This window comes from Oculina patagonica, chromosome 7 (genome assembly GCF_052425735.1).
Source record: "Oculina patagonica isolate OP01 chromosome 7, crgOcupat, whole genome shotgun sequence".
Classification (NCBI taxonomy): Eukaryota; Metazoa; Cnidaria; class Anthozoa; order Scleractinia; family Oculinidae; genus Oculina; species Oculina patagonica.
In genome coordinates this window covers 22,609,433-22,622,638 of record NC_135764.1, presented here as the reverse complement: position 1 = coordinate 22,622,638, position 13,206 = coordinate 22,609,433, and the positions used below count along the sequence as shown (strand labels likewise).

Sequence of the window (13,206 nt, the reverse complement as noted above, 5' to 3'; positions counted from 1 at the left end):
TCGCAGGCAAATTTTGGGAAGATAAAATGCGATTCCCGATTTTCCACTCTGGCTACACCCGTAAGATCGCAGCAATAGAATAATATTTTTCTTGTTTTATACAGAAACTCTTCTGTTTTATACACATGTAGGTTTCAATTCATAAATCTTGCAGAACCCCGATATAACGATCCTCGATACAACGATATTCCCGATATAACGATGATTATTTTATGTCCCGGCAAAAGTTAGAGTAAAATGTATGGGACTGAACCCCGATATAACGATCTTCGATATAACGATGAGAATTTAGTGGACCGAGCGTAAAATCCTCCCGATATAACGATATTATCAGTTCAGTCACAATTTATTTGGAAAACATCGAATTTAATGTTCGGGCGGAACTTCCTTTCGAATCCTGCTGAGCACATACACACTGTTTCCTATAAATTGGTGTCGAGGCCAGGGCAAAATATGTTTGTCAATAATTGCTTTGGCGTTGATTTCTTTTCTCCTTTTTCAACAGCTTCCTTTTGCTTTAATTCCTGTGTTGCATTTTACTGGAGATCAAACGATCATGAAATCCTTTAAGAATGGAAGGTAGGTTGCAGCAAAAATCGTGTTTTGTGTTATGTTGATTTCTCGTCATAATGTGTTATGCCTGTCACTTCCAAATTTTTCCGCCTTTTTGTGCCGCTCTCGTCATACGTTTTTTTTTTCGCCTTTTTTACTGCCGTTCTCGTCATATCTTCCAGTTTTCCCCCGCCTTTTTTCCGCAGCGCCGGTCATATCTTCTAGTGTTTCCCGCCAAAAAGTCGGCGATGGAAGAGTTGTTGCAGTGAACAGATTAAAATTCTAATTAATGCGATTTTTTTTTTTTTCAGGGTGATGCAAGGTGTAGCTTGGGGTTTGTCCGTTTTGGTCATAGGAATTAACTTGTTTTTTGTTGCTGAATATGTGGTAAGTTGTGAATTAGGCAGAATTAGGTGGTAGTTTTTAACTCTATGAATTCTTGCGTGACGTATTTTGAACGTTGAATGCGATGGTCACGCTAGTCACGAAATCGCTTTAAAGTTCTTCTCATTTATCTTATTACTTTCACAATGTCGAAAATTCAGACCTAATTTCAAGTCTAAAAAAACAGGAAAACGAGTCCAGTTGTGCATGTATCAAGGAACTAATTAAAAACATTTTCAGCTAATAAAAGTTTTAGAGTGTAAGCGTCGTTTAATGTTTAGAATATAGCGGAGTGAATTTATTTTCCCAAGAGCACAACACGACAAACTCGGACCGTTCGATCCGCAGGCCACTGCCCCTAGCATAAGCGTACCTCGCCTCTCAATTTTGTTAATACATCTCTTTTATTGTCGTTTTTTAGTCACAAATACCACCAAATGCAGGCTACTATGTTCTGGTTGGATTGATTCTTCTTCTCTATGTGACGTTCCTGTTATTCCTGGTAAGTGTAAGCTTCTTGAATGGTAGGGATATGTAAAGGAAATTAACGCGAACTAGAGTAAGAAAAAAGCACTTTGCGAGGGTATAAGTGAGGAACAAAGATGCTTCTGAGTATAAGGACGGGCACGAAATGTTGTAAGAGGTTAACATATGTCAAACATTAGAAACTTGTCGTTTCAGTTTTGAATTGCCTTTAAAACAAATTTAATAGAGCAACGCTACGGTGTTTAAAATTACTTTCAAAATGCAAATACTGTATTGATAACCACAAGGTAATCATTTTATAAGACGGAAAAATACCAAAGAATTCATAATAAACCGAAAACATACAACGCTGTTTATGAATGAGGGAGATTAAGATAGATTACGAAGGACAAGTCTGGAAAAAATGGCTCCTTTAAATAAGCAAGACAATACACCATGTTCATTAATGGCGGAAGAAGAGACTAAGAAGATCGATGCGGTTTTCCGACGACAATTTCCCACATTTTGTCTACACTTCGGAACAATAGGGCCATATTTGCAGTAGTAAAACCTGGGATTCCAATAGCAGTCATCAAAAGCCAAGAATCAGTTTCTAACCGACGAGATATTTCAAGAACTACAACAAATACTACATACTTTGCTTTGTTTTGGTTCGAAGTGATGCCGCACTCGCCTCGCTTTCATGTACTCGACCCAACTCTTCCGCGCGTTCCGCCATTCAGGTGTATGTGTCAGACTGCGAGCAGCCGGTCTCTTTCTTTTTCTAGTGTGCGACGCGAAAATTTCAACTCTTCCGGTCTCGCGTAGCATTTCAGGAACAAAAACTGACTGCTCGCAGTCTAGGTGAAAAAAAAAATGGGGCAACGCTGACCAAAATAACAGATTCAAGAACGACGATTTGGTGTAACGAATTTTTTTCAGTCTTTCTAGAGCTTTCAAGCATTGACCATGCAGTTATTTTTATCGAAAACAACAGGCGTAAAAATTTCTTGGTTGCGACGTAAATAACAATCGGATATGTATTTATTACAGGTATACCTAGCTCTTGGATTCACCTTCTTGGACTTTATTTCGGTGAGTACTGTTTCTATGATTTTAAATATTCCACCCCCACCCCCACCCCCAGCATCTATCCCTGAGACCAAGTGGACTGTCCATAGTTTAGAGTTGTCTGCAAGGAGAGGTTCGAATGTACTTGTTAAATGGATATATTTTTCTTCTTTTCTGCAGTTTTTACGAAGACCTGAGCCGTACTCAATTCAACAAAACACAGACGAAAGTATAAACTCGGCCATGAGTCCAGACTAATAAAATCTTGTAAGGAAGCCGTTACCTGAGGCTCTTGTGCACTTCACCAGTGACCATGTGTACTAGTGTTTGGTCGGTTTTAGAGCAGTTTTCAATTGAGTCTCGTAAAACCAAAACCAAAGTAATTACTCTGGCCAATCACAAAGGACACAGACAATCCAGTGAACCAATCGAAACTCGAAGCAAATACATGTAGCTGGCACAAAGCGCGGAAAAACGTGCGCGAGCGAGTCACGATTGGTTTTGGTTTTAGTTCTGATTGGCTGAGAAAGTGGCGCGAGATTTTTAAGCCAATCACTAAGCGTAGTAATGCAAAACCAAAGAAAACGCAATTTACTTTCGACACTCAAGTGAAAACCGCTCTAAAGAACCAATGTCAGAAGTCATGTAACGCAATTTACAGGAACTGTCACGCAGTTTAATTTACTATGTCACGTCTCGCAGAAGAAGTAGTACCTTGTCAATTCAAGAAAGTTATGTCACCTAATTTAATGTAGCAATTTAAAGAAAATATCGTTTATTGGCATGTAATTTAAAGAAAGTATAGAACATAATTTTATGAGGCTGTATCAAGTTGCATAACAGCCAAAAAGGTTTTCATATCAAAAAGAAAGTGAAAGTTTTTTTTTTTTTTATTGTAGAACTTATTTTGATGAATAGTTCTATCATCATTCTCATAAAGCGCGTAACACGCAATGTCTAATTTCCTCTATATTTTGCTTTTGTTTCTTCCAACAGTCGTGTTTGATGGGCAAAAAAATATTTTTCCGAACTCGAAAACTTTCGTGTATAAATTACTCTTTTACTATTGAGCAATGTGTGACTGTGATTTCTCAACAATGACAAATTTGAATGCCAAATTGTAGTTTAGATTTGTTTTTTGTATAGCAAATCGCAGTACCTCTATTTTATACTAGGTACGATTGACGTTTGGAGAGTTATCAAAATTGGCAAAACTCTAGGAGGTCGTGTAATTTCCTATACAAATGGCAAAGTGTAATTGATAAGCACGTTAGGCTATAGACGACTGGGCTCTAGCAATGCCAAATTTTGTCACGTCTACAAGGTTAACAATGAAAGGATAATTTTGATGTAATTTAAAAGTAGATACCACTTACCGAGTGAGAAAATGTTTTGATATGTTAAGAGTATTTTGTACGCAAAATAAAAGATAAATTGAAGTAAGTGAATGGATTTGTGATTTGCAAAAAAAAAAAAAAACCGGCCGAAAAAAGCCACGGTGACAACAAAAGGCGACACGCGACACCCCCCCCCCCCCACCCCCACCAAGTACGTCCAAAGAGGGTCCTGAAGGGGGGTCCTAAATCCCAGTTCCCAGCCCAATTTTGGTCCAAATCCCAGTTCCCAGGCTTATTTTGGTCCAAATCCCAGTTCATAAACAAGAAATCCCATTTCCATACTAGTAAGTACAGGTTACAATCCTGTACATATAATGACTAAATTTGGCTTCATCGTTTCTGGGGTAAAGACACCCCCTCTTCCCATGCCATGCCACATGGGACCTCTTATCGTATTGACTATATTCTGACCACCTAGCTTTTTCAGAGTTTTAAAGAACTCTGATTTCAGGACACTTGCAGGAATCTTTGAAAGTACTTATAAAAATATAACAATTTTTGGCAAGTTTGTCTAATGTAAAAGCAACTTCATCCGATTGCTCAACACATATAGGAAGCATATATTGTAATCTGCGTAATTTATTTCAAGTGGATCATTAATGGCACTAACATCTTGTGAAGTTTCGTCATCGAGTATTACAGTTTCTGCATCACTTATCATCTCTGTAGATTTGAAATCAAGACAAAATTCTTCTGTCATATTCACTGTCCACACCACTAAGACTTTCATCAACTTCATAAAGATCAGTTGGAAAATCACTTTAATTACGATATCACCAATCACATGCTGACAAGTTTGCCATGTTTCAAAGGTGAATGAGCCCAAGTTTATCGATATTAATTCGAAACATCTCTGGACCTTACTCGGAAATCTTCGGTTATCTTCGGCAATCTTCGGAAATTTTTGGAAAGGTTCGGAAATATTCGGAAACACTCGTATGGCCTTCGGACAACAGTTTGAAAATCTTCGGAAATCTTTAGGAAATGGTTGGAAATCTTTCGAAAATCGTCAAAAACCTCGTTATTAGTAAGTTTATAAAATAGAGAAAAATAATACATGGTTGCTTGGAGATATGAAATTTATCTTCTTGTGTTCAAATCGATATCTCACTCGTTCGCTGCGCTCACTCATGAGCCTTCGAGTTGAACACTCGAAGATAAATTTCATATCTCCGCACAACCATGTAAAATTATTGTCTATTTTTTAAACAAACCGCTGATCACAGACATGATATGACCGCAGCGTAAACCCTGGAGAAATACTGACTTTTTTGTGCCATCAAAGTGGGATAATTCGAGTATTTGTGCTAAACTATAGAGTCAGAGACTAGCAAGTCTAATAAAGAAGAGAAATCCCATTCCCATTTTCCAAAGTGTTTCTCCCATTCCCAGTGGTAAAATCCCAGTCCCAGTGCACGAATCCCATTTTCCCAGCCCAAAAAGAGGCAAATCCCAGCTCCCATACTCCTTCAGGACCCTCTCCAAAGTATGTGAGCGTTTCCTAAAAATTACCCAGCTTACCTTATCGAAGACAATAAACTTTAATGTTGAGTCTAACAGCAGAGAAAACGAAAAGAAAACCAACCAATGAATAAACGCATTTAGCACCCAAACCCCACTTTGCGTGGACTCTGGGAGATTTGGGTAGACATTTTAATTACTTGGAATTTTCTAAGACTTCTAACATTCCTCCAATATTCCTCAAAAGAAAAATGCATAATCCGCAGTTTTCAAAAGATGAGCAAGGAAAAGCAATTTCCCGCATTGGTTGAAAGCATGAAGAAGCCTTTTCAGCCGGAAAAATCTTTCCGTTCCCAGTATCCCCCATCCTCGGAGACCCAGGGGCAGTGAGTGGGGGCGGGGAAAAGTCTATACGGGCGAAAGCTCAGTTTTTCGTTCTTGACTTTTCTTCGCCGGTTTTTTTTCGTCCGTATAGACTTTTCCCCGCCCCCACTAACTGCCCCTGGGTCTCCGAGTATCCCTCAGAACTGCCGGAAAACGTCAATAATTGGAGAACAATCATTCACGTGTTGTAACCTGACACCGCCTTTACCTAGCGTGGGAATGATCAAATGTTATTGGTTGGCAAAAGGCAGCAAGTCGAGGGAAAGGATTGAAGCTACTAAACGGTGAGTAGGACTTCTTATTCGAATTGTTCAATGAAGGTAATTTTCGAAACAAAATTCGTAAAGGAATTAAAGTAATATGTAAGCCAAGTACCAGCGTCGCGTGTCGTTACATGAGACGAAAGTGACCCTTAGTTCAGAGATAGCGCGTTAAAATTCACAGGGTAAATAAAACATCGCGGGGATATTACTAGTAAACATTGTAGTTCCGCTGAAAGACAGTTCCTCTGCACTGGTTTTCCGTAACCTTATTTTCACTTATTTCTTTCTTTGGAAGTTGAGAACTTTGAGGCTTCATTGCTGCGACACAAGCCATGTTTGAGTTTTTTTAGAGTATGCAATGTTTATGTGATTCCTTTCAAAACAATTAACTCATAAAGGTCGTTCCGATGAAATGCAACTTTTTCTGAAGTTCTTTGGATGTCAGGATTTATTTGCTGGAACATAAAAATAATAACCTCCATTTGGCGCGAAAATAAATTAGTATGGGTAATCAAATGGTGACGAGTGAAATTAGGAAATAATTTCACACGCGTTTTGTCAAAATTCTTATAATTTCCCGAGCCTTAAGGCGAGGGAAATTATTAGAATTTTGACAAAATGCAAGTGAAATTATTTTCTAGTATACCATTAAATTATACCATGAAATTATTTTCTAGTATACCATTTGATTACATTTTAATATCATAGGTGACAAATTACGTTGCAATCTTAGATGTTTTTGACCGGTATAACATTGTATCGCGAACTCTGAGATTTGATAAGTTGAAAGCATACATTTTGCATAAGTTCGCAAGGGTTTTTAGTCTTTGAATAAAAACTTTCAGAGATTCCTTTTTGCCGTTGACAAAAAGTTTCCAAGATTAATCAACTGTCAATTATTTCTCACATTATGACCATAGTTCGTCTTGAATGAACTGAAAACGGCGCCCGTGTAAAACGCTCAAAAATCCGCTCGATGCCATTTATGTAATTGGCTTAAGTCTTGAAGTCGTTTTGACGTTTTGAAATATAAAATATCATCAAAAGATTTAGTACATGGCCAAGGCTTGCTGGCTAAGATGAAATTCAAGCGAAAATGTACAAAGTTTAAGCCTTAAGGTCGCGGGGGATACCTACAGCATGAATAAATTCATGAGGCGAAATTTCGCTAGACTTGCATGTTTTAAAACGCTTATTTCTTCGCTGTTATGAGTGCGATTAAGCTCAAATTTTACAAAGACATAAAGAAATGATGAATGATTATGTATGTCATCTTTAATTTGGTGAATTGGACTTAACGGCGATGTTATAGCCTTGTTAGTGTCAAATTGGGAAGAACATGATTTTGTGGCAGAGTTTGCGGAGCGAGTAGGAGACAGCACACTCTGATCTTGTCAAAAACTAATCAGTCAATATCTCTAGAGTGTCATAACAGAAGCGGATTTTTTAACTTAAGATTTGCCAGCAAGTAATGGCGGTTTAAATGCGCAAATTTTAATTGAATGCCTTCTACCTCTTTCTAAAAGCGCTCTTTTAAAATTCCGCTTCTGTTATGACACACTACAGTATTCATAGTTTACCTATCTGTAGTGGCAAGTCATGAAGTTATGTATCCGCGCTGTATTCTCTGCCACAAAATTGTCGGAAAAGTCCAAACTTTGAGATTTCCGAAGGTGTCCCGACCAAAACACGATCAGTTTCCAAAGGAGAGATGTAATTATGATAATTATATTCCACGCTTTTATGGTGAGAACAATGCGTTTTTAAAAAGGACACAATTGTTTATGCCGAACATTATTGTGATTACTCTGAGCTGCAGAAATTTTCAAATTTGAATAAAAACAAGCTCACAGACTTCCTACAATCTATATCAATGCATAAAGCTAAGTGTTGTTTTAAATCGGTCAAAATATCGAAGAAACATGATTTTTTTAAATCACGCGCACGCACTCATATTTTTATTCAGTCATGAATATCTCGTAAAGTTGTCGATGTCAGTCGTTGCACCTCGTGCATACGTTTTAAATAAATGTATAATGATGAGCCTAAGGTGTCCCCCGCGACCTTAAAACATCTTTTATTCCGGACGCCATCTTGCCGCTAACTACGTTGCCATGGCAATTTTATAATTTCACATGTGAAATTATAAATTAACGTTAAAATTTCGCGCCAAAATTAAGGAGTAATTTGTCACCTATGATATTATACGCTGTTATTATCCACACCATTGCGCCATTTTACCATATTGGGTCCAAAGTTAAGAACGCGCAAAATATGTAAGGGTTATTACGCTTTACAACAGGGCAAAAATATGGACGGACACACTTACAGAACACGAACCCAAACTATGAAACTAAGTGGAAAAAGTAGTGGAATAATAAATCCGTTGTTCGATATCCGCGAGTATTATATGTTAAACCATTTTTTTGAAGCCTTCTGGAGGTATTATCCTTTAAAGATTTTTACACAAGGCCACTTATATTGGGAGAGCGAGTAGGAATTACAGTGTTTGTATGGGAATCCGACGGCCAATATCTTTTACAAAATTTGAATTCTGGACAACAGGCAAAAGTTTTTATTCGCCAAGTTTTAAGGATGTAGCTGGGCTAGAAAGCGTTCAGTTACGTTTTAAATTTCCCTTTGCAAAAAAAAGCATTGTAATAATAATTCTAATAATAGTAATGATGACGATGTTGATAATAACCGTTTATTTACCTAAATTTTCAAGAAAATACAGCCCTCCTCAAATAAGCCACCCCTTTTTTTTTTTTTTTTTTTTTTTTTTTTTTTTTTTTTTTTTTTTTTCGCCCCCCCCCCAAATTTTTTTTTTTTTTTTTATTTTTTCAAAAACGCTTAATTTTTTTTTCCCAAAAATCAAAAAAAATAAAAAATATAAAAACCTACCACCCCTCTCTTATAGCCTCCCTTTTTTTGAGCAAGAAAGATCCCCCCAACTCGTACATCTCATCTCTTTTAATCCATCCTCCCCTCTCTCTTTTTCTTCACAACTAAAACAAGACACAACAGACTGCATTATGGGTGCATTTTTACCATATGTACCAAACAATCTTGGGGGAAATATTGGATGGTACAGTACTTGTACTAAGAAAATTGTCAAAGATATCATTTTTGTCGTACATAAATGAGTTGTATTAAACTGATTGACCTACATGTATTCTAGAAATTGCCTTCCCTCATTATTAAATGCCCCCCCTCCCCACCCCCCGGCCCCGCCCTATGAAATGACCCTTTTTTATATATTTTGGCCTATTCACCTAAAAATAAAAGAAAAACTGCTCTTGTTAATTTAGATTTCAAATAAATAATGAGCAAAAAAGTTGTAAGTATTAATTTTCATAGTTTTTTTTATAAGTTATTGTTTGTTCACCCTACTTTGCAGAGCAAGCAACCACATATAGATTATAATTATTCCTGCTAAAGACAATATGACAGACAGCGGAAATTTGAATGAATTAACGACAGGAAGTTATGGTGACAAATATAATAAAGATGTTCAGCAAAGGGGTGGTAGATATGAGAGGAGATATGCTCCGTATGCAAAACCTGAGGATAAAGAGTCAAGTTCCAGAATCAAGTTCGAGACGACAAGAATTTTTGTCCAAAATCTTCATTATGAAGTGGAAACTCAAGAATTGAAGGAGTTTATGGAGAAAGGTAGTATTGCTGTTTTCACTTAGGTCAGATCACACAAGCGAAAATTTATAACTTACTGTAATTAAAGTGGTATTGCCGATTTTTTGTTTATCATTAATTTCAGCTATCAGCTTCTGCTACTATATCTTTGTTTGCTTTGGTTTGCAGTTGAAGTTCAGATTCATTCAGACTTGGTGAATAATTTAACTGAGCTTGTGCTTTGTTTATAAATAGCCACCTCCCACCTTAAGGATCCTGGTTCCTGCCAAAACCCCACCTGGGAAAAATTCCTGTTGTTGCTTCTTGTTAGAATCCTGTCTGGAATTCCTCTTTAGCAACCTAAACACTGGATCCTGCTGGGAAAAGTCTTTAATTGTCATAAGGGTATGGTGGAGAATCCTGGCAGGAAAAAATCCTGCTAGTATAGCTGGTGGGAATAAATAACTAGCTTTAGTGAGTGGCTGCAGCGTTCAAAGAAACCGCTTCGTGGCTTACCCTTGAGCATCTTGTTGTACAATAGATTATTGTTGTGAGACGTCTTACTCCCAATTTAATGAAGAACAGTGGAAAAATATAGTTGCACTGTCTTATTGAGACATCCTCATGAGTTCAGACTGACTGGAGACATTTCTAAAAAAGATGTTTATCTAGTTATTAGCTGCCACGAGCTACTTGGGAAAAATTTTGTTCTCTCAACTGGAGTCAAAACTATTTTGCACATGGATCATAATATCACTGTCATACAGGAGAAATGTGGGAGGTACACATCACTATACGCCATGTAACTGTAGCGATATCCTGCATAGGGAGTATGCTATGATACGTTTTGATGGAAAATGAGATTTTGTGGAAAGAAATGAAGGTTTAGAGTACATTTGTATATTTAGCTAGCTTGGTACCATAAAATTGTCTTGGTGATTGATGGAGAAAAAAAGAAAAAGATAGGAGATTTACTGGCTAAGAGCTTTACCGACTACTTAATTTGGATTTGGAATCTCACCATTTGTGGGGGGGGGGGGTACCCAAAAAAGTTTTGTACTGGGAGGCTCCGCTCCGAGCTCTTACCCCGTACCCTTTTATATACCATTTGCCAGAATTTGCACCCCTTTTGTATATCTTTTAATGAAAAAAGGTACCCCTTACATATACCTGAATGTCATGGTATAGTCTTAAAACATGACGTTTTCTTGTCATTTTAAAGTAGCGCTGAATAAATTGAAATAATACAGCCATAAATTGCATCTCTTCGAAATATTTTAATTTAAGGCCCTTTCAAAAACCTAAATGACAGATTTCCATACCCTTTCGTATACCTAAACTTGTGAAATCCCTACCCTTTTATATACCTGAAGCCTGAAAAAGGTACCCCTTTCGGGCGGGGCCTCCCCGTATAGGCCATTATAGGGAGTACCCCCCGGGTATTCCACCTGGAATGCTATCAGATTTCTACCTGGAACACTTCCAGATTTCACTTGGAAAGCCACCAAATCTTGTTGTTGTCGGCCTGTTGGATCTTGATTGGATATGGGACTGAAGTTAGCCATAGTATTCGATCGAGTAGTCCTTAACTCTAGATTTTTTCTGCAGGGATTATTGCAGAATTCAACCTGTTCCGCAGATTTTCCAGATGGAATCATCAGAATTCTTAGTGGATTGCAAAAAAAAAATGCCACCATTCCACTGTAGTCACTGTCTGTGAGTGTACGCCATCCCATGAGAAAGCAATTAAAGATTTAGGGTACAAAGGAACATAGAAAGGTGCTTTTTTCTCGTCTTAGTAGGAACCAGGATTCTTGGTGGGATACTTGCAGGAAGCAGTTTTAATTGACTCAGTGTTCGACAAGAGCCTTACTTTCAAAGTGAATTTGTCACTTGTTCATTTTTGGGATGTTAGCAAACGGTTAGGAATTAGGCAAGTGTCCTTCATAGCCTTCTGTTTATGGCGTTGCCATCTATTAAACTACGAAACTATTATTGTATTAAATCTTTTGGGACTCAGTGTACACATTGGTGGAACATAAAACTGGTCAGGAACAAGTCTGCATAGGAAGAATTCCTCGAGTTGTTTCTGTCATGTCTGTTGTGGGCCTTTTCTGCGAATTCCTTTGAACTTGATTGCTATTCCACAGAATACCAGGTTGGGTTTTTAGGTGGTTTAAACTTAAAATCATTTTCTTCAATGCGAAAGATGGTTTCATTCAAGAAAGTGTGGTTTCCGTTTGAACAAGTCAATTTAATTTAAGATAACTTGTTTAACTAATCGATTGTGAGGTGAAACGTATACAAAGGGCATAATATAGTCTTCCCTTTCCTGTTTCGAGTTGTAGGTGCAGTGAGTCTATCTTCATGAATGAAAGTGATCATAGCTATCATAGCTAAACTAAATTCAACAACATATTCAAATTTGAATACACGCAACAATTAACAACAACAACAACTTTATTTGCACCCTATACATTCAATTAAATTAACAATACAATAATAAAAAAATAAAGTAAAGTGCGTGGCTGCCCAGAATAACCACGATTGGCTAACAAGATTGGACAGCCATACTGGTTTTTATTACAATAATTTATAAAAAGGTCAGGTATACTTAACATTTACATAGCAAACTACACAACACACAAACACACAAAACAAAACTAAGTAGGCTTAAAGAAAAATTAATGGAAAAAAAGATGGAAAATGAAGTATACGGACAGGTTAACTAGCAGAGTTAAATCTAGAGTTATAAATATGAAAATATACGCTCGTGACAAATAGACATTAATATCGTTATCATATATTCACCGACCTTCAAATTTACCAACTGTCATTATCTATTGTTGTAGTTGGCGAGGTTCAATTTGTCCATATAAGACGACACCAAAATGGTCAGTCAAAGGTAGGTACATTTGACTTCAGTGTTGTAATACAATTGGTTAACTTGATAGTTATATAGGATTACAACATTATGTAAAGGACATCATGCATTGATAGAGACTGTACATTAAGTACATATTTGTACCAATTGAGGAAATCACATTAAATATTTCTGACCTTATTATAGGACCATTGACGCTCCTGTTCATTAAGGTATTTGAAACTAAAGCGACATAAATCAACGTGAATTGGAAGGAAACTTATTCCTGAATAAAGGAAATAAGGAGTTTGTGGCGACTACAAGAACAAATTTTATTTCAGCATTGAAGAGTTGTCGAACTGCCCTCCTAAAAGCAGGCATGAACTAGAAATATCGTAAACAGTGTGCCCGTTAGTCTACGTACGATTTCACATGGAAGAGATCAAAATACAAGCTAATACATTTTGCAGGAAAGAGAAAGTGATCAACTTTGCCTGAACAGGATCCAGAATTTGGGGTAATATTAATGGAAAATTAAGGCCGCAGAAGATAAACGCTTAAAATTTTCACTTAATCAATGTCGCGGAAATTAACGCTAACAAAAGTGAACGCGATGTTTTAAAATTCGCGTTAATTTCATGGAGCGTTAATTTCTTATAATATATTAAGTCTATGAGTCAATAAGATGAACTGTGTTGCTTAAAAAGAAGGATTGTAAAGCTTATAAATGAAT

The 13,206-nt window shown here is 37.0% G+C and overlaps 1 protein-coding gene across 2 annotated transcripts in view; it reads left to right on the top strand.

Moving 5' to 3' along the window:
* LOC144659678 (natural resistance-associated macrophage protein 2-like) overlaps positions 1 to 3,915 on the top strand; it is a 30,125-nt gene extending 26,210 nt beyond the window's left edge. For both annotated transcript variants that reach the window (XM_078520169.1, XM_078520168.1), the window contains 5 exons: positions 506 to 579; positions 864 to 939; positions 1,358 to 1,438; positions 2,455 to 2,496; positions 2,653 to 3,915. In XM_078520169.1, the coding sequence (XP_078376295.1) occupies positions 506 to 579; positions 864 to 939; positions 1,358 to 1,438; positions 2,455 to 2,496; positions 2,653 to 2,730 (351 nt within the window). In that variant the 3' untranslated portion in view covers positions 2,731 to 3,915. The remainder of the gene's footprint in view (positions 1 to 505; positions 580 to 863; positions 940 to 1,357; positions 1,439 to 2,454; positions 2,497 to 2,652) is intronic.
* The last annotated feature ends 9,291 nt before the right edge of the window (positions 3,916 to 13,206 follow it).